The 21,135-nt window shown below is 39.6% G+C and overlaps 1 protein-coding gene and 1 long non-coding RNA gene across 7 annotated transcripts in view; one reads left to right on the forward strand and one right to left on the reverse strand.

Moving 5' to 3' along the window:
- LOC128791816 (uncharacterized) lies at positions 1 to 14,158 on the forward strand. The gene is made up of 3 exons (XR_008432157.1): positions 1 to 131; positions 6,315 to 6,442; positions 14,071 to 14,158. It is a non-coding gene; the product is annotated as an uncharacterized LOC128791816 (long non-coding RNA).
- The window catches only part of OPN4 (opsin 4), a 23,615-nt gene continuing 13,899 nt past the window's right edge, over positions 11,420 to 21,135 (reverse strand). For all 6 annotated transcript variants that reach the window (XM_053949716.1, XM_053949713.1, XM_053949717.1 and 3 more), the window contains 6 exons: positions 18,980 to 19,087; positions 17,653 to 17,833; positions 15,971 to 16,117; positions 15,390 to 15,458; positions 14,918 to 14,953; positions 11,420 to 14,082 (listed from right to left, as the gene is read on the reverse strand). In XM_053949716.1, coding sequence (XP_053805691.1) covers positions 13,891 to 14,082; positions 14,918 to 14,953; positions 15,390 to 15,458; positions 15,971 to 16,117; positions 17,653 to 17,833; positions 18,980 to 19,087 — 733 coding nt within the window. In that variant the 3' untranslated portion in view covers positions 11,420 to 13,890. The remainder of the gene's footprint in view (positions 14,083 to 14,917; positions 14,954 to 15,389; positions 15,459 to 15,970; positions 16,118 to 17,652; positions 17,834 to 18,979; positions 19,088 to 21,135) is intronic.

Below are 21,135 nucleotides of genomic sequence, written 5' to 3' on the forward strand. Positions count from 1 at the left end.
CCGCGAGAAGCCGCTGCCGGCGGTGTGTAAATATCCGAGTTTGGGCCGAGATCACCTCGGGGCCGTGGTGGCAGAGCGGGAAGGTTACACAGAGCTGTGGGGAGCGGTTCGGCCGAGCTCCGGGGCAGCAGGTATCCCGGGGGGCGGGCGTTCCGCGTCTGAGCCCTCAGGGAAGGATGCGAGGGATGAAATGGCGGCGGGAGCGGGGGGGCTGCGCCCGCGGGTGGCACCAGGAACGCTCTGGAAGGCGGCGGGGGCGGCCGGGAGGGGCTGCTGTCCTGCCCAAGTTCAGCAAAAGCTCTTGAGCCTTGTGCGTTAATGAATTGCGGGCTTGGAGCCCGCAGCCTTCAGCCCCTTCGCTCACCGCCTGCTGCCTTCAGCCCCTTTGCTCGCCGCCAGAACACCAATGAGAACGGTGGTTTCATTCACTGACCCGTAGGAAAAGTGGAAGCGAAGTTGTTTCCCCCCACTGATTCACTGGTGCTGATAAGCAACGTTCGTTTTAGGTAAATGGAAAAGTTAAAACGACATCCCGAGAGAAGACAAAGGGTTTGGAAGACAAAAAATGCAGAACGAACAATTTAATTGCCCACCAGGATACTGATGCTGAGATGATTTAAGAGGTTGAGCCTTGCGGTGCCTTCACATGGTCCTGCTGAGTTCTGTCAAGGACCAGGCAGCCCGCTCCATACATCCCTCTATTCAGCAGTTCTGTTCGCTTTGCTTTTTTCGGCTTTTTACGTTATGCTCCCCAAAGTATCCTGCAGAAAGTCGGCTGTTTTCTCAGTGCAATGACAGCGCCACTGCTTTATGAGTTTGTTAAAAAATTTTTAAAAAGAGAAAAGCCTGTTCCCAGTCGTTGAACCGCTGGAATCGCGTGCGGTGCCCCGTGGCATCGGAGCCCCCTGGGAGGTGCCCTGGGCTGGGAAGGTGCCGGGCCGGCTGCGCAGCGGAGCGGCTGTGCCCCGGGGCCGCGCCCGGTCAGCACCAGGGACAGGGCGGCGGCGCGGGCGGCACTGGCCCCACCGCGGGGCCCGGGGCGAAACCCCCGCAGTGAGGGGCAGAAAGGGCCGCGAGAAACACAGCAATGGAATCGCTGCGGAATCAGTGGAATACACGGTCCTTTTGAGAAGATTTTCAGCTCCAGCCTACTTAAAAGGGTCGCAGTTCAGGTTTAGTGTTTCTCGTCTTACGTAACCTCAAGTCTCTTTGCACTTTAAGTCCAATGTACAGGATGCATAGACAAGGCGAGGAAAATTGATCTAAATTATTTCTGTATTTATCCTTGGCCAAAATTCATTTTCATATGGATTGCGACTTAATAGTAGTTGCAAAATATTCCGCTGACAAGTTGGCTTATATCCCCAACGGAAACATTTTGCGTCTTGTGATGAGGTGAGCAACCTCATAAAGTAGCATATTTGGTGATTTAGGCTGGAAAACATGATCCAGATGGTGGGAAATTATGCTTATTTCATGATGTTCTGTTAGATTATCCCATTCTATGTGTGATAGAAAAAATGGTATTTAGATTTAAGGACTTATACCTGAGCCTTTCCAAGGCCTTCAATAACCTGATTTTTTGCTCCCTGGTAAAAGTATCAGCAAGGATGACTGGGAAGTGGCCAATAATCCTGTTCTGATGAGTGGCGGATCAGTTTTGCTTCAGACTTTGTTTTTGTTTGAAACAGGATGAAATCCACAAGCTTGTATGTTTCTCCATAGGTCACTCAATGCTGGGGAACTTGAACGTATGGGAGCTCAGTGCTCTCTGAAAGAGCCTGCAGGCTTGTTCCCAGAAACTTGTGCCTGTCATTTGCAGGGACAAAATCCTCTGTCCCATTTTTCTTGAAAGCACTAGTATTAAACACATATTTTAAATGATGTTTCAGAAATATGGCCTTGGAATAGTTCCCTGAAACACCGTCGGGGTCACCACTTATTACGAAAAGCTGAGCACTGAGACTACAACTGGCTGGGCCATCTTGTGCAAACAATCCTATTTGCTTTCTGGAAAGTAGCTTACTGATAGATTTAGGTGTCTGTTTTCCTCAGTGACTCACTCAGCGTGATTTGCTTTTGACCCATGAGTTTCATTCCAGCCTGGTCAATTTCCTTTACTGGAAAATTCAGATAGTTCTGTCAAGGGCTAGTTTTCTGCAAGTCTTTCTCCTGGTCTTTTATCCTTTCTTCCAATCACAAATTGGAAGATATCCTGATCTTCCAAACTGTTTCATCAGCTGTTCAGCTTCAGATCAGTCTCAGAAACATTGTTTTTCTCGTAAATAGGCCCCTCATTTTCCTGCAGTATGGTTTTATAAGGTTTATCAGGTACTTTAGTAAGCTGTCTGCACAGTTTATTTGCAGTAATTTTAAACTGAAGGTGCAAACCCCACGGATGGAAACTTAAAAGAATGACTCCTACCCAACAAGGCTGGCCTCCTGAGGTACTGAGAGATTCCTCACCAATGATATTAGGAAAATTATCAAGTACAGACATTGCAGCACAGTGTGGATATGCTTTCTCCTGGGATAATGCTTTTGACATCTCATCTCACTCCCTGCCCAGCTGAAGGGGTTCTGAGCTCAGAAATAAACTAGTGATGAGTGTGGCTTTCTGAGAGCCCCTACTGAGGAACAAGTGACTGGGAAGAAGATACTGCCTTTGGTTTGGATGGGCTGTGTAGGTGTTATTTCTCTGTGGCAACACTGATGTGACTGCTCAGACAGAAGTGCTGGCATTCAGAGGAGTGCAGATCTGGCCTGCCTTAGCACTGTCATTTACCCAAACTGTAACAGCTCCAGTAAATGAGGCTGTTCCATTTATGATTGCTTAGCAGTTCTGTTTTTCCCAGTTCTTTGCACATGCTGTGTAAGGGGGCAGGAGAGTCATTGGTTTGTTCCTTCTGTCACTGGCAAATAAATGGGCAATTTACAAAACAACTCAAAGTTTTCAATTCCCTTCTCACAAAAGACTAGGAGGAATTTCTTTAAAATTAGGACTTTAGATATGTCCAGTTAACAGTCTGATTCATGTGGGATTGTGTTCTAGCATTGGCGAAAAAGCTGCCAAAGGAATCTAATACTTTGGATCTCCAAAATTATTTTGTTTTGCATAAAATCTTAGGAATGTGCAGCAAGCACAGCTCAGATGAGGATCATATTTTTAGTGACTTTACTTTAGTAATTTTATCCTTGTAAGATAGAGATTCATCATTTCTATTTTCAGTCTTACATTAATAATTTTGCAGGCTTCCTAGTGTTGCCCACATATAAGAGCAAACAAACATACAAACAAAATAATCAAAATGTGAAGCTGTTACATACAGTTCAATAGAACATAGAGAATTGCAATTCTGGAGTGTTGCTCAAACATGAAAAAGAAGGCTGTCTACATATGGTAACCTCCTTGGACTGTTCCTATAATTTCCCTGGACTACATTATTGCTGGTACAGGATGAAAACAGAGTTAAGGCAGTAGGTAATTCAAGAGGAACTGTCAGCAGGATGAACCCCAAAAATGCTGCTTGACTTATAACCCTCACCAGTTTCATGCTAAATCTGGGCTATTCTGGCCCCAAAATGTCAGCAAAAACGTCTTGTGCATTGATTTTAGATAGAAGAAAAGCTGGAATTCTCTTAAAAATTAATATTTTCAGTTAGTTTGGCTATAAATGTTGTCCTCTTAATTCTATCACATTGTTTAAGTGTAAATATTCAGCTGTAAATGCAGGCCCTTTATACAAAGGGAAAAGTGAATCTCTTCCTATTTGTTTCCTTTGGTATTTCTCAGCATCTTTCCATTGAAGATTGATTAATCCATCATTGCATCTTTCTTACAACAGGCACTGTAAATCTTCTGTTTATGCAGAACCTTCCTGAATTTGCCTTGCAGCACTCCAAGAGTAAATGATATGACCTTTTACAGATAAGCTTGGGTACTGCACTAAATTGAATTGCCCAACGTGCAGAAGGAGTTAATGCCCTACTCTGACTCAGAATTATCTGATACTTACCACAAAGCAGTGTCAGCTGAGCAGCAGTCTTGTTCAGTTTGATTGCTTGGTGCCTTGAGCTGATGATTTTTTCAGTTGAGCCCATTGATTTATTGAAGCAGTTTTCATTGGAATGTCTGAAAACTGGGATAAATTTTGCTGAGGAAACTGTGAGCTATGTTTAACTTAGCTGCTGCTGGAGCCTGAGTGCTGGTATATGTTTTTCTTCTTTCTGGCATCTTGGTGCCCAACCTTGAAGAAAGATCAAGAATATCTTGATAGTCAGGTGCTAAATATACAACTCACTAGATGGTAACTGGTAGCAATCAGTTCTGTCCTTGCACAATGTTTTCAGGCAGTAAGAAGAGCGAAAGACTAATAAAGGCATACCATGTCAACAAAATGTTCTAGACTATATCTGTACAATCACAATAGGTAAAATAAATTTATTTTGTGGCTTTATTGGCAGTTTCAGTAACTCAAAGTTTGTTTAGGGCCAGCCAAGCTTTCCAACTGAGTTTCAATGGCTCTGGGAGGACAAGTGTGATACAAATTCAGGATCCTATTGTATAAGTAACCTGTTTCAATTCCCCCATTATTTAAAACAGTGCATGAGTTAACAAGAATAGAACTCCCAGACAAGTCAACAGGAATGTCTTATTTTTTATTCCATTTCTATTATTTTGTTCTTCAGCTCTTTCCTTTACATGCTGGATATATCTGTATATGTATATATATGTATATATGTATATATACATATATATCTGTATATATATATCTGCTGGATATATGTGTAGAGGGAACAGAATAAACATTTCAGTGATGAGCTTTTTTCCTCTTATGAGCTCTTTCAAGATTAGATCAAGTGAACTAGTAACAGTCAAATTTTACTGAAGTCAAATCATTCTGCTGGAACCAAGCCACTAGATCTTGGAAGGAGGAAGCAGAGAAAGACAAGTGCCTGCAAGTTAGTCACATGTTGAAACAGAAACATTACGGGGTCCTCTTCCCTTGTCAAATCAACCAACATTTTGAGTGTACTGTGGTGTAACTTCCACTGTAATAGCTGTGAGTGTCGCACTTGGGAATTCCAAAGACTGACAGCTATTGAAGTTCACTTGAATGTCTTTTAGACCACCAGAATCCTTTTTCAAATTTCTGTGTCCAGTCCTGAGATACAAAACTGGAGAATAAATACTAGTATTGTGAAAATCTTAAGCAAGTAGTCACAAAGACACAAAGTGCTTAGTAGGGGATGTTGCTTTATTGCCACTGGACTTTTTGGTTTTTAACTGAAAGATTCAGAATTGATTTATGATCCTCATGAAGTTGTTTAATTACCATGATTTTCTGTTCAGAGAATTCCCCTTAAGTAGTGGATGAGAAACCCAGTTCCCATCAGGATCCACCTTGTATGGCTGAATTCTCAAAATCTTTTTGCTGTAAGTCTTTACTGCTATCATGCCATTCCTATTTGTATGGCTGTTCTGGTAAGACATCTGACCTTGACCATCTTTTGGCTAAAGAAATGCCCTGATCCTAAACCCCAAATCCTGGGTTTCCCAGAAATGGCTTCCAGTGACACTGGACAGTCAGCTGTGTTATTTTGAAAACTCCTGCAGTAATTTTATTTTTACAAGCTGGAATTCAGACAGTTCACTCTGTTACCATGTTCATGAACTGCTCTGAGAAGCAGTTGTCTTCGTATTGTGACCCAGTAAAAATGGAGCAGGTTCAGCTGTGATGGGACTCTTTCAGGAAACAGCACAATGAAGGAAAGCTGCAAGGTGCAGCTCTGTAATATGTGCTGTTAGGCCTCCTTAGCCTTGTCTCTAGCATCATTATGGTCTGGCTCCTGCATGTAAGGAAAATTGAGGATTCAGTGAAAGGAGCAAGGAGAAATCTGACACAAGATGGTAACTCTGAGTCCCTTTTCTGGCCCACAAACACAAAGAGAAGATGCCTGTTTCATATGAAGTTACTGTTTTTCAACATTTTTGGATTCCCTGATTTATTTGCAGTTAGTTTTGCAGTGCTAATGGGTATCCTGAATTGTGTTTTATTTCCTTCTTTTGCCTTTGGTCATAGTCTACCATCACAGTTTGGGATAAAACAAGAATTAAAGTGGGTGTGATTTATTGAAATGGAGTTTCACATCATGCTTCATGGAATTTACATGGTTTTAATTCCTTCAGGTGAAAAAAACTGGTATCTACAGTGCCTAAAGAGAGCAGCTCTTTCTGTGTGAAACTTAATTCTCATCTAACTGAACAAAATGATGCTGAACCTGAAAGGCTGGTGTGGCTTTTTCTTTTTCAGAGGAATGATTTTCAAAAGGAATCCATGCAGTGAATGTGATGAACCACCAATCTGCCTGATGCTACTACCCCAACTCTGTCCTTCATCAGATTAAGTTCTCTTCTTACTTCACTGAGCAGCAGCAGAAAGTGAGTTTTAACAAGTGCATCTGGAAAATAGCACTTTGAATCAGATCTATCAATACACATTAAGGGTTCTGCCATGTGCTTCTGTTACTCAGAGGCTTCAGCTGAGAACAGCAGCATCAAAAGGATTCATATTTTTAAATCACAGTTGGAGGGTTATTATAAGCCCAGACTCCATCTGTTTACATGTTAAGGTGGAAGCATAAATAACTCCTTTAAAAGCCAGGAGGGAGGTGTGTTTAATTAATGCTGGTTTTGCCATCTGAGGGCATTGGGGCTGCTTGGAAGGGGGTACTAGAAGTGTGAACTACTAAAATTAGAAGAAGATGGTGATACTGCTGGGAGGGCTTGAAAGCAGGACTGACTGTCCATGGGATGACTGTCAAGGAATGCTTGACTGCAGAACCTGGCAGGTAGGAGGGAGCGGAGTCCTGATCAAGAGATCAGGGTTTGAATGGGAAGTGAGGGGACAAATAGCTATTTCCTAGCAGCTTCATGGAAAGTATAAGCAAGGGCTTTCCCTCTGGCCCTGTGGGTTAACTAGAGAAGAGCTGACTCGTCCCTCATTGCTGGAAGTAGGGAAAATGAGAAGAATCTCTAAGAGATCTGGGCTGAGCTAAGCAGGATTTCTGCAGTCTGCACAAGAGGATGAAGGTGAGCAGTCACACTGGGAAAGAATTTGTAAGTTTAGATCTGAAACTTTTTGTAAAAAAACCCCAATTTTTCTTTGTTTGTTTTTAAACCTTTCTTCTTTTCTTTTTTTCTTTAAAGGTGAACTTGTATAGCATATCTAATATAGACAAATAAGGGAAGACATATTACTGAAAACATATGTTCAATTCTGTGGTTACATGTTACAATCATGAACAGTCTGGTGTATGTTAATGCTGCTGGGACTCTGATGAGAACTGATTTCCTCAAAGTCACAGGTCAGCACTGGACAGTTACCTTAGAGATTCTGGAATGCTGTGGTAATAGCCACATGCTCCAGCCACTAGAAATGCTCCTATAAGCTTTTAGGAGTATGGTTTTATTCTTGCCTACTTTCCTTCCTTTCATGGTGAGCCTCACTTTATTCTTAACAGTTCTTGGAGTTCAAGCTTTGATGAATTGTCCAATTTTAAATCCTTTTATATGAATGGAGCTCTTTTGTGCATGAAAGTAGAAGTTGGTCCTGAAAGTATAACTCATGTCTGGACAAGGCAGAAACAACTATCTGATGTTTGGAGCTGGCTAAACCATACAGTGTTCACTGATTTTCATTCTAGGCAACATTCAGGGAAGTTTGTGGAAATCTTGTTGGTTTGATTTTGTAGTGCTTCACCCAGCTTATGTTACCCTTGTTTCCTGGATGACACTGCTGGTCAAGGATTCCCTTCTTCCATGAGCAATTTCTGCCCCATTAATAGAGCAGAAAACCCTAAAAACAGTTCTACCACCTTGACTTTGCTCACTTCAAGGGACAAACCTTTATATTTCATATAGGGCTTTTGATCAAAAACATGTACACAATTGCATGCTACGTATTTTTCTTAGTTACAACTTAACAATAAAATGCCTGATTCTACTTCACTCATGTTACCTGTAAACAACAACTGAAGTCTGTGTGGTGGGCATCTGTAAATTATTTCTGTTGAGAAAAAGAATGCCTATGCATCCCTTACCCCTTCAGTAACAATCTGTGTCTTTCATATGTGATAGTGTAGTTTAGATGTTTTGATAACTGTACAGTAAAGGAAGAAAATGTGAATAAAATAAATGGAAAAAAAATTATTTCCAGTTGTGAACCTTGGAACAAACTGTAAAAGCTAGTTGAGAGTAGCCACATGATGATGAAGAACATATTATCTCTATTTCACAGGCAGAAACACTTAGATATGAGAAGATCAGGTAATTTTCCAAAGGTCACACAGAAAACATGGAAAAAAGAAAAAATAGAATCTTGAACTTCCAATTCAAACTTGTATTCATTTTTTCAGGACTCTCATTCCCTCCTCTTGGTAAGGGTTTGATATACCAAAGTGCTTGCTCCTTTCTACATCGAATCAAATTTGCAACTAAGCTGACCTATCAGTATTAGCTTTGGCTTTAAAAAATCTGAAACTTAGAAAAAAATATTAAAGTTCCACGGCGTTAGCAGCAAATACTAGTCTGGAAAAATATTTTAAAAATTCACTAACTTTTAGTACTGACCTACCATAGCCTTAACTCCGTCATTTCACTTGTGTCCTGAGGGGTCGTGTAAGTATTTATGCATATGATTAACTTTAGGCATCTGAAAATCTTAATAAGAAAGCAGTTTTACCAGTTTTACAGCAAAGGGTGCATCTAGGTGTGTTCAATACATTTTTGTAGTACTGAGGCTTTTGGAGGAATGCTCTTACATTAGAGGTAGAGTCACTTTCTTTGTAACCTTTCAGGCATGGCACTGTGTGGAAGGGTATAAATTTTCCTTTTTATTTTTCCAGTCAGTGGAAAACATTGTAGCAATTGTAAGTATGCCCATAAGTGTCCCACAGCCTATTCAGGAAATGTTCCTCTACAGAACTTTACATTGGAGACTGTGTGCTATACAGTGATGTAGTCTCAGATTTGTGTGTCTGTTTCCAAACCATCTTTTGGTACACTTGTGGAAGTCACAGGGAAGTGTAAATGTTGAGGGAAATGAGCAATGGCTTTGCTTTTACATTGTGAGTAAAACACTCCCCACAAAAATTCCTCTTAGCAAGTTATTAACATAGGTGTAATGTTTATTTTTTTATGTGCCTGATGAGCTTTACTCTCAGGTTATGTCTGTGCACTGGCACAGCTTAACCAGAGCTGCAGCTCTCTCTGCTCTACACCATATCTAAGGCTTGACTCAAGCCTGATCAAGTTACACATTCTACCTATCCTCCAAGTTACAGTCAGCATCAGAAGACCTACTTAAGCCATTTTTGCTGTGTTTCTGGGACATAGATCTGGTGGATTATGACTGAGTATGGATTGCAGTAAGCCAAATGAAAGTGGCTCTTAAAAAGGTTCTCCCAATAAAGTCTCCTTGGCAAGGGTTGGTTAAGATTTTCCTGAAAGTGACTGAAAATATCTTTGGTACTAAATCTACATAAATATATGTGTTTGTCTAAGTTAAAAAAAAAAAAAGCCACAAAAAAACCCAAAACCACAAAATAACCCCCAAAAAACAATCCAACCCAATTCTTCCCCCAAAAAAACCCCACAAAAATCTCCCCAAAACCAAACCAAAACAAACAAAAAAAACCCTAAGCAGAAGGGTAGGGAAGAAAAGTTCACTCTGAAGAGGGTTGAATCCCCTTCCATTTTTTCACAGCCACTGGGATAGTTCTACTATTTATGCCCAGTTTCAGGTGAACCTTAATTTTGAGAGCCAATTTCATTGCCAAAAGAGTTGAGTCTTTGTAGTCTAGTATCATGTGATCTCTGTATTCAGTGAGTGAGCATTTTCCTACACTGATGTGTCTCTTGCAGCATTTTCTTTATGTCAGTTTTCCCACAAAACACAAAAAAAAATATAACTGGTTTGTATCAGACTGTTAAGCTGGATTTGCTGTGGAGAAACTTTTATGCCTTTTTTAAGCTTATGCTGATGATATGCTCAGTCTGTTCTCCTTACAAGGGAAGTAAACAGGACAGCTTGTAAATCTTGTCAACTGTGAAGTTTGCATAAGTTTGAAAATGAGCATTTAGGTTATAAATTCGAGGGGGTAAGGGAGGCACAGTAACCATTTAGTACAGGATTGTGGTTCATGTCTAAAGTTGCTTGGAATGACACTAATAAGAATTTATTTACTTGTTTTAAGACTGCTTTTATATAAACCTCTTTATAACATTGCTATGACATTAGCAACTCCAAGGCTACAAACACACGTGATTGAACAGAGGTACTTGTTACCAGCCACTGAAATACCATTGCGTGATACTAACACTGCATTGCAGATAAAACCACCAGCAGTGGTTTCAGCAGCAGGGACAGATAGGTGCCCTGTCAGAGTTACTGGGACAGCAGTGCCTTTCACTGAGGGATCAGAGGATGAGGGGCACCCTGAGGAAAATGGGCACATGTGGGAATGGTGACTTACCCACGTTACACCCTAAAGCTCTAGAAACACCCAAAAAAGCATTGGAGGTGTCTTTGTTTATTTCTGAATGTCAAGCTTGCTGTGGATTTTGCACATGACTTCAAGGAAAGTCCTGTGCATCCTGTCTTACTTGAGAATGTGTGAAATGTCAATACTCAATGTCATATTCTATGATGACACTTTTTAGTTCAGTGGTGGGTGTAAAAAAGTTTCCAAAAGCATGGAATGTGATCGTAAACTGGAAAACATGGGGAGTAAGATCCTGGTTGTATGTGAAAATTGGAAAGAATTGGCAATGTGTGGCTGCTGCCTTATGCAGTCCTTCACTCTTGGCTTGCAGCAGCCGTTCATTAGAGTGGCTCTTGGCATGTCCTTTGCAGGTCCAGCAGTAGTGACCAATTGCTCAGCAGTTTTGCAGAATTGCTTGAATTATCAGACCAAACAGTTTCACTGGTGACCCAAGCCTGAGTTTGTGCCCCCATGAAGGCGCAGAGCTTGTGTGTTAACTCCCAGCACTGCTTGCCATTGCTTTTGCCAGCAGCCTGCTCTATGAACAGCTGCTGGAGTACAAAAGGCCAAAGCAAAGTGTCTCAGATTTGCCCTAGTCCTGTCACACTCCAAGTCACTGGAACATGTCCAAGTGCATGGTAAACTACAGGCAGTCTCTGCAGAACAGCCTGTACAGTTGACTTTAAGTGAAACGTGAATCATCTCAGTCCTAAATTATTTTAATCCAATCAGTCATCTGTGTTGAAGGGTGTAAAGAGACAGCAAAACCAAGAGAATGGCTGCCAAGCGAAGGATACAGGACACAAATAAATCTGCTAGGATGAGATGAAATATGAACTAATAATGATTTATTCCAAATGCCACAGGGGTTACAGTGTGGAACCACTTGTAGAGATATTCAGATGAGATAAATTTTTTAGGCTTTCCCCTGTATGATTTTTATAGACATAGCAAAGGTGAAGAAAGGCAAAGCTGTTAGCTACACAGAGTACACACAAGGGTTTTGAAGTGCTCACAAACAATTTCTCCCTAATTAATATATGCTTTACAAGTCTCTTGTAAGTAGATGAGCATGAACAGCTGTAGTTCTTTTTATAGATACAAACTAATCTCTAATACATGTTGGAGTTGAAGGATACAGAGAACAACATGCTGTGGATTCGTAAAGCTCTTCTAGCCATGGAAGTATTCTTTTTATACCCTCTAAAAGTGGAAGGGAATGCAGAAGAGTGCAGAGCGCAGTCTTGATGAATATTGCTTGGAACAAAATCATGACTGGAGCAAAGGATCTAGCTATTAGTGACACATATCATACACTCTTTGTTAACATATCAAACAGCACGTGTGAGTTAGACCTATTTTCTTGACAGATTCAGTCTTTTGTGACCCATATGAAACAGGCAGCATTTGCTAATGTTTCTTCCCATCTTTCAGTAGTGTCAATGGCCTTCATGACAAAGAAAGAATTACATGTTTTATGCTTTTAAATATTTTTAAAAGCCTCAGCAATAAGTTGTAATAGAACTCCTTAGACTTGAGGAATATCTTTGAACACACTTCCTGTTTGAAGATGTTTTCTCTCTTCTTTCTCCTTATTGCTAGCTGTATATATTATCAGTTTAATATTGTTCTCTGCTGGGAGACAATATCCTGTTGTGGTAGGTGAAGGGAGAGACTGTAACAGCGCCTTTCCATCTCTGATGGCTATGATTTCATTTACATAAAAACACTGTGGATTTTGAACAGTGTGTTTCTTTTAGCAATTTATTACTAGCCTGAACGCCTCACTTTTTTTCATGATGAACACTTGTCTGCTGCAAAAGTCATTATCACCTTCATTTTTAGTTTTAATAACCTTCCTTTTAATAAACCTCAGTTTGACCTAAGTTTCCAGTAGTTTACTTCAAAACAATGCCCCAGACCTTCTGGAACCCACTGATTTTTCCCCACAAAATAATAAGCTCATTACGTTTTTATTGATTTTATGGCTTTTTCTGATGTGACATAGGGAAGAATTTATTTACTTAGGACAAAATGCTTTGCTGGGTTCCCTCCACTATTGCAACCAAAGGAAAAACTGCTGGAGGGCCTATGGGGGAAGAACTGTTTCAATAGTGCTCTGTGCCCTGTTCTTTTCGGCTCAGCCCCACTTTGGACTGACTGCTATGAATTGCAAATGAATATTGTTCACTTCTTCTTGTGCACTAGGAGAAACATCAGGGAAAAGCTGAAAATCACTATAGCTAGAACTCTTTTCCTTTCAGGGGAAAGAAGTACAATCTCATGGATTTAGTCACTGTGGAAGAAAACCCTCAGCTATACAAATGCTACTGTGTAGAGAAGGGGAAAATGAAAATGCCAAAGAGGGGATGATATGGATTTCATACATCTCTAGAACAAGTATTTTTGGGGAACTAAATCTTCTTCTCCCAATATTTACTTTTGAAAAGCACATCAAAGACTAAACAACTTTTAAGTATCAGAAAGCAGTTGTATTGACTTACCCATAAGACATTTCAGTACAAACATTGCTTTGTATTCTACATTCTTCTCATGAAACCTGCTAAAGCAAAGTCAGAAGGAGTTTCATAAAAATCTCCTATAGCTCTGTGGAAGTTAGCTGAGAATGGGTTAAAATCATCTCTTAAGCCACTGTTGGAAAAGAAGCTAAGTATGGAAAGGACCATAGCCTTTTCCTCAAGTGTTACTCCTTTCTCTTTCCCTGTCACAGAAATTAAAATAGAGATATGAGACTTCAAATTATGCTAAAGTGCATAGCCTTTCATTGGATTGTAGAAGAAAATGGCGGGAAATGTGTCATTTCCCAATGAAAGAAGGGGGCACTGATTGTATAATTAAGTTTACATTTGGTTGAGAAACTTCACAATAATGAAGAAACCATCTTCAGGAAGTAATGTACATTTCCCCCCAAATTTCTCAGCTTTAGCTCTGTAATAACTTTGAAGTTAATACACTAAGTGAACAAAGCCAGTTTTGAATATTATACTTCACTTCCCTCTCAGGTTAATCCCTAGAAGGTTTCTATGCAAGGTCTGTGCAGTGGTGGGAATGTATGTGAACAGAGTAAAATCCAAATGAAATAAATTTTTTCATGAGCTGCATAAAGAAGAAATATTAAAATTACAGTGGGACTCAGGTCAAGGTGTGATCCACTGGAGAGAGTTCTGATGCTGAAAAGATCACTCCTCATGGTTTTTATCCTTGCTTGTCTTGTATCGTGTCCTTGTAGCAGCATTTCAGACCAATCTAGGGAGGTATTCTGGGTTCAGCCAGTCCAAGCTGTTCCAGAACTGTTGGCTAAGGTGATATTCTGGTTTGCACCACTCAACTGCTGGACTTCTTGTTCTGCTTGTGTCTGCTGGATTTAGGGTACAGGAAACCAGAGTTGTATCTAGAAGGCAGCTCTACTCCTTGGACACTGCTGCATGTTATTGTAATACTGGGTATCTGGGCTGAAGATGATCCCTGGTGACACTCTCCTTTTCTTTGTCCAATACTGTTCAGGCTTTCACCTTTCTAGAGGATGCAAAGATTTACAAGAAATGGACAACACAAACATCTACAAGAAGATCCCATTGAATCATCCATAAAAAGTGACATATATTTAGCACTTTGCTACTCCCCACGGCTGACTGAAAAGCAAACTTAAATGATGGAGGGAAAAGTAGATCTGAACATTTTTTTTAATATTTCATTAATAACTTATGAAAAAAACCCACCTGTTAAACAAGCTAATGTACTAAAGCATTGAAGACTTTGTATTTGTTACTTAAGTGCTGGTCTGCTTGAAGAAAGACCAGGGTAATGACAGCACATTCAACTATGAACAGAAATACTGTAAATATGCTCAGAAGCCTATGAATTCAATTGGGTAAAGAGTTTCTCCATAAAGAGGGACTACTTAGGGTCATTGGGCAAGAGGTAATGTAAAATGTAGTGTTAACAGCATGGATAATTTGAAGGGGGAAGAAAACTACATAATGAGGTAAAAATTGAGGGAAAGATTAACTAGCATTTTTTGACAATTAATAGCGTTAGCTGTCACTTGCACAGTACCAAAAAATCAGTTAGGATGAGCCTCACAATAGCTCATAAGGATCATTGCTAAAAATAAAGAGACAGTTTAAGGTGATTGTATTAGATTGGGGTTAGTGCTGCCTTGTGTTCATCTGTCAACTCTTTGCTTTTATTTCCATGTCTGCTGAGAATTAAGGCAAGTTGACTCACTTGTGAGAGATGTCAGATATTTTTATCCATATGTTGTAGCTGTGTTAGATGAAGAAGAAACAGGCACTAATACAGCATACAACATCTTACTGAATCGGTGACATGGCATATTTCAAAAACTGACCTTGATTTCCTCCAAGCTGCATGTTTTAGATGTTTGCTGCAACCCAAAACAGAGAACATAAAATCGTTAACAACATCACTTTGTACAGCAGAACTTGCCACAGGACTAAGGCTGTCTCAGAGGTATGAGCCATCAGAATGGCTGTCTCAGCTTAGCATTTCATCAATATAAAGATAGCACAAAGTTAATGCTTCCATACTCCACTAAGGAAATCACAGACCTCATTAGAGAACTTACTAAATTCAAGAAAATATTCAGGTTTGTTGAAGAAGCTGAACTTTAGAAGAATCCTGTAATACCTATGTTCTCCTTCTGCTTAGTTTCAGCAATGGTCTACCCTTTGTGGTCATGTTTTCTGCATTGTTCTGGGAATGTTGTGTAATTTTTGCATCTCAGAAACAACTTAATTTGTGCTCAGGGACTGGGATTGTCATTGTTTTTTGTTGCCAAATATTAAAAGAATAGTTCTTACAGTAGGTGTAGCCATGTACTCTGTGACATTCAATTCCACCATCAATATGTCATCAGCATCTACAGCTGTCTGAAAAATGAACACAGATAAGACAGATATAAATGGCATAAAGTTATGTCACAATATCTGACATATGCAAAATGCATAGGGGAAAAAAAAGTACAGCAGAGGACTGACTGAAAAGCAGTGCTATATTAAAGATAGCCTTGTTTTTTACATCTTACCATATTTGTTCATTTGGTAACAAATGGTGGGACAACCAAGATCAATAAAGTAATTTGGACAGTGAAAGACAAATATTACTAAATACACACTTAAAACCAAACATGAGACAACTCTCCAATCAGATGTTAAGTTCTCTAAAACAGCAGCAGAAATGCAATGAAGACAGCTGAATAATGAACCAGGGTGGGAATAAAAAGCTCATGACCTTTTACAGCCTCTAAGGCATTACTCTCTGTGTTAACTCATAGGTTATCTGCATCTTCTTGGCAGGAACCTTCATGATTAATTATGGTACAATGTGCAGATTTGTTAACTTGTCAGTTATTAGAGAATTTAGGTATTACACAGTCTATTACCTTCCCACAATTCCCAGAATCCTGGCTTGTCAGTTTGGCTCTTATGTCACTAGTCTGAGTTGTGTCTTTATCTGTTTCGTAGGAAATTTGTCTTCTGGCAAGTCTGGAGAACATACTGGGAGTGTCAGTTTCTGTTTCAGTACAGCCCTAAAATTAATACAGCAAAAAAATCACTCTAGGTCCCTTAGACTTTCATCCAGTTTGTCCCAGTTTTACCTAGACAGAAATCATACAAGAGACAGGCATTGTATAAAAGACATTTCACAAAAGTTCTGCCATATTTAATTTCATAAAATGTCTGCTTATAAAAAGTACAAATAAAGCTATCTAGTCTGTTGCATCTAAAATTCAGCTTACTTTGTTTTTCCTCCACAGGATGCACTGCAAAATTTGAAAGAAAGTAGTGTTTCATTACAATCTATTGTTGAAACTTTTCTGATGCCTCTTGTAGCTCCAAGGAGACAGTGTTTCCACACTACTACCAACTTAGGAAGCACAGGTGTTTGGAGGAATTAGGCCAAAGTTTCCAAAGTGGTTTGGGTGGAAGCAGAAATAAATAGAAGGAAATGTCTCAGGACTGCAGAATCAGTGCTTTAGGAATATTTAGTTTCAATAAGGAGTCCTGGGTTTATAAACTTTGTTCCAATTATTGGGAAAACAAAACAGTGTTATGAGGGAGTATGCTGGTTTTTTAATTATCAAGATTTGCAGTGTAAGAGATGCAATATAAAGATGCTCCTTTTCTATTAGCCAGTTTTAAAACATCCACCTGACTGGAGGCTACCAGCCAGAAGTATTTCATTTTGATTGGACTAGGAAATCAAAAGAACAGAGAGGGCAAAGAAATTGAAATGTCACTGTTAAAAAAAACTGTCAGAATTCAGCGCTTGGCTGGATTAGATACAATTATTACCCTGACTGTGAAAAAGGACTGCCAAGAAAATTTTTTTCTTTTCAGTTATTTGGAAATTTAGTTTGAAACTACTTCAGTGAACTAACTAATATGCCTATTTAGTTAGCAATATAACTTTGAGTTACAGGAGGGAGTATGGATGCCAAATACTTGCCCAGTTTTCAGCTGCTGTGTAAAACATTTGTTTCCACTTAGATTGGCAGCAGCAAGCTGTTGAGGTCTTCTGTGAGAAAGATTCTGTAATGGATTTACTGATTTGTCTAAATCTGATGATTAATGTGTTTCCAAATACACCCCATTTTCAGAAAGCATTATCTTATTTCATTACAACCTTGCTTTCACTAGAGAACTATTTTCTGACTAGCAGTTTCTTTTTTCTGTGTCCAGACTGCAAATCTGTGGTGAGACAAGCACAACCTAAAAGTATGATCAGACTTTCAACTAAGCTCTATGCTACCTTTATTATTATTTATAGGTAAGGCTCTATTAGCCTTACCTATTGGTAACACTTTACTTTCTAAAATTCCTGTTGTTCTATCTTTCCACTCTTCCTTCAGTGTCACCAACCATCAAGAAGAAACTTATCTACATTCTCCTTTTACACATAGCCTTCTGTCTTTAATTTTGCTTTGTTCCTCCACTTTCTCTGGAGTTTTATAACAAGCACCATAATACATTTCATCTAAAGAATTTACCACTTGGAAGGACTCTATATGAAAATGAATTGCTTTGCAATTAAAAATGGGTGTATGGGAAGTGTTTCCCTTACTGATTCACTGTCAGAGAGAGAAGACAGTCTCTTTTTTCCTTTCTGCAGCCCACTTATCTCAGAAGACTGGCAGGTTACGGTCGCTCGTCTGGAGGAGTGGTAACTGCTGAAGGACCGTGAGTCTTTAGGAGAAACTCTCAGTAGGGGTCCAAGGCAAGGAACATAAGTTGCAATGGCTCTTCTAATGGATAAGAGGTAGAACCAGTCAGATTTTTTACTGTTAGCAAAAAATTCAATCATCATAAACAACGCATTTATTCAGAGAGATGAACTAATGCTGCATGGACTGGAAAATTACTGGGTACAAAAAGAGTTTTCCAGATATCAGATCTCTCATATACAATCACCCTGCAAGATCACTTATTCACAGTGTTCTGCAGAACTCAAATTTATTGCTTGGCAGGGGTAAGGGCATTAAAATATAACTCTTGGAACTAAAGGGAGCTATTAAAACAATGTTTTATCTGCTTTCAGCTTAATCAGGGCAAAAATAAAATTCTGTCCCTTTAAACTGAACCTCACAGAAGTACTACATAATGAATTATTTTAATCTTCCCCTAAGCAGCTATTCTAGCTCCTCTTACACATCTGTTTGCTGGCTATCTGTAGAGTTGTACAGAATGTGCCTTTATATTACTGTATTACTTTGCTCATATGCAATGTTAGGAAACTCTGGCCTCTTTCCTCTTCCTGCCAGCCTTCCCCACAAAGATGTTCCTGCCCACCTCTTCTCTATTCAGTTCCTCAGTAGGTCTTTGTAAGTGGTGAAACAACAGCCTATCTGTGGCATTGCTGCCATCTGTCCCATCTCACTGCCTGCATCTGAACTTGGAGTGGTAATGACCCTTCATTTTACCTGTCAGAGGAAATACTACCTGAAATATGAAAGACTTGAGAAACATGAGGAGGATTCACAAAATAGGGAAGAGGTGGTTTGGTTCACTGTATTGCCTCTCTCACTGTCCTGGTTAATGTAACAAAGTGCTATTTGCAACACTGCCCAATGTCTGCCCCTCATGAAGACAGTTAAAAATTTATGGTGCTTTCCTTTGAGATGGAAAGGTTTCAATCTTTTATCGTGCAGTAGGTAAATACAGATCAGTATCCATACACATCTCTTAACTACCATCTGCTCAGGAGTTTGTTCCAAGTACAAATTCCACTGACATTTCTATGGCATTGAGGAGTGTTCCTGGGGAGGGCAAGGCTGTCTGACAGAGTTAAAATGAGCCGGTGAAGGAGAGCTTAGGTACTAGACCTAAAAGTGACAAATTTACTCTCAGATTTTCTTTGCTATATTAAACATAACTTGTAAGAGTGAACTTACCTGTATTTGGGGTGAGTGATGGCATAAATGATGGGGTTATGGATGACAGAAGCTTTGGCAATCACAGCTGGTATGGAGTTCATGAAAGGTGTTAGGACGTGGGAATACCTAGAGTAATGCAAACACATCATATATTTACTATTGAGTGCTGCATTGTCTATGCAGTTAAACAGAGGCAAGACAGTGCTTTAAGGCTCTAGAGAGAGTAAAAGAGGAGTTCTGTACCAAAACAGTGAGAGAACAAATTCTACATCCTTTGCCTGTAAAGATCAATATCAGTCTAATTGGATTTCTGAGAAATATGATTTTCTTGGGGGTTCTCTGGCAGTACTTCACTACTATGATTCAGGATTGTGGTAATTCCTGTGTTGTTTAACCAAGGACAATGTCAGCCTTTAAGAAGGCCTCACCATCCTGGTGAGGAAGTTTCTCATCATAATATGGGAATATATATGCTCTATGATGAGGTGGAAATGGTTTGCCAATTGCAATACAATTTTGAATAACATACAGCGTGACCTTACTGGAATGGAGTTTTTGACCTTGAGCTGAGACAATGCTTTGGTAAGGCTGATGGAGAGTTCAGCTAACAGAAACAAACAGTGGCAAAGCCTTCTGTTTAAGCTAATCATTCCTGTGTTTAAACTAATAATTCCCAGAAAATGCAACCTGTAGACCAAAAATATTAGTGAGCATGACTGTGTGCTAGCTCACTATTCCCCATTCAAAATATTTTCTAAAGGAATTAAGGTTCTTCCTTCCTTTTTCATATGTTGTTGCTCTGTTAGATGAGTTGTCTTTAGTACAAAACTATAGCCACAGACTCCATGTCTGCCTTCCATATGTAGCATGCAGCGAGATTTTATCTGAGTCCCCTGCCATAAAATTTCACAGAAGACATCCAGGCTTGGTCTATTAATCGGAAAAATCCCTGTAGGATTGCCTAAAAGACATAGCTCAGAAATGGAAAAAATCTGAATGAATCTATGTTGCTCCCCAGATAGCTTTATAGGGAACATTTAAAAATGCTAATTTCTAACATACTGCAGAAATGTAAAATTGTTCATTTGTTCAGATTTTTTGAGAGTATGAGACATGAAGCAGAAGTCAAGTTCAGCAGGTACTTGATCCTCCTAAGGCAGATGCTGAATCGTACACGACAGCACAACAGTTCTACATAGGGGATGCTTTAAGCTGACCACTAAGTGATTTTCTTTTAGGTCTCTTACAGTACTGCAAAGTAGCTGTGCTTCATTTCTCCATCTCCTTGCTTCTCCTCGGTGTCTAGCATGTCACATGTCACCAGTGGATGTCCAGTACCTAAGTTCCCCTTTGACAGGAAATGGGACATTAGGACACACTTGAAGGCTTCGTGTTCTTGAGTGAGGAATGTGTTTACCTTCACACAGAAAATGTTCGTTGCAGCTGGGAACCATCTATCTGCATACAAAGGGAGAAGATCCACTTCCCTCAGTATTTTTTTCTTCTTAAACCTAAGATTTCAGAAGTGCCGTGTTGAGGAAACTGCCTTTCTAACTAGCGTTTGAGATGAAGCCCTGCAGTGGCCTCTTTCTTGGGTGTGTAACAAAAATCACCCTTGTCTCCCAAAATGCTCCATCATAAATAAATTTGAGCTGTGTGTCAATTTTAGGAACACCTACTTTTTACCTGACTTGAAAAATACAAAGAAAAGTGTTTTGTTCTGTCATAGGAATCATCCAGTTGAGGTTTTTGCAGGTGACAAGCCTTCCTAAAAGAGACAATCACACACATTTTAGAGAGGCTAAACTGAAGCACAGGAGAATTCACATCTTAAGGTGGGAGAAATAACCACACAGAGCCAAGGCATCTGGAGTCCCAGTCCATTACTTATGCCTGGATTGCATCAAGTGTCTGGTGTCAAGCTACATGTTTTAATACTGTCATGCTTCTGTTGAAATTACTGTGTGAAATGATGACAATTAAACAGATGAAGAACATGCTTTGATGAGTTATATTTATGATGTTTTATATCCAGCATCAAAAAGCCCCCAACACATGTATATACTAATTTTGAACTTGCTTATACAGGTAAGGAATTTTAGCAGTTGGATGTAACAAAAAAAAAAAAATATATATATATATATACTTAAAGAAGTATAGAAAAAGAAGAGAAT

This window comes from Vidua chalybeata, chromosome 8, assembly GCF_026979565.1.
Source record: "Vidua chalybeata isolate OUT-0048 chromosome 8, bVidCha1 merged haplotype, whole genome shotgun sequence".
NCBI lineage: Eukaryota > Metazoa > Chordata > Aves > Passeriformes > Viduidae > Vidua > Vidua chalybeata.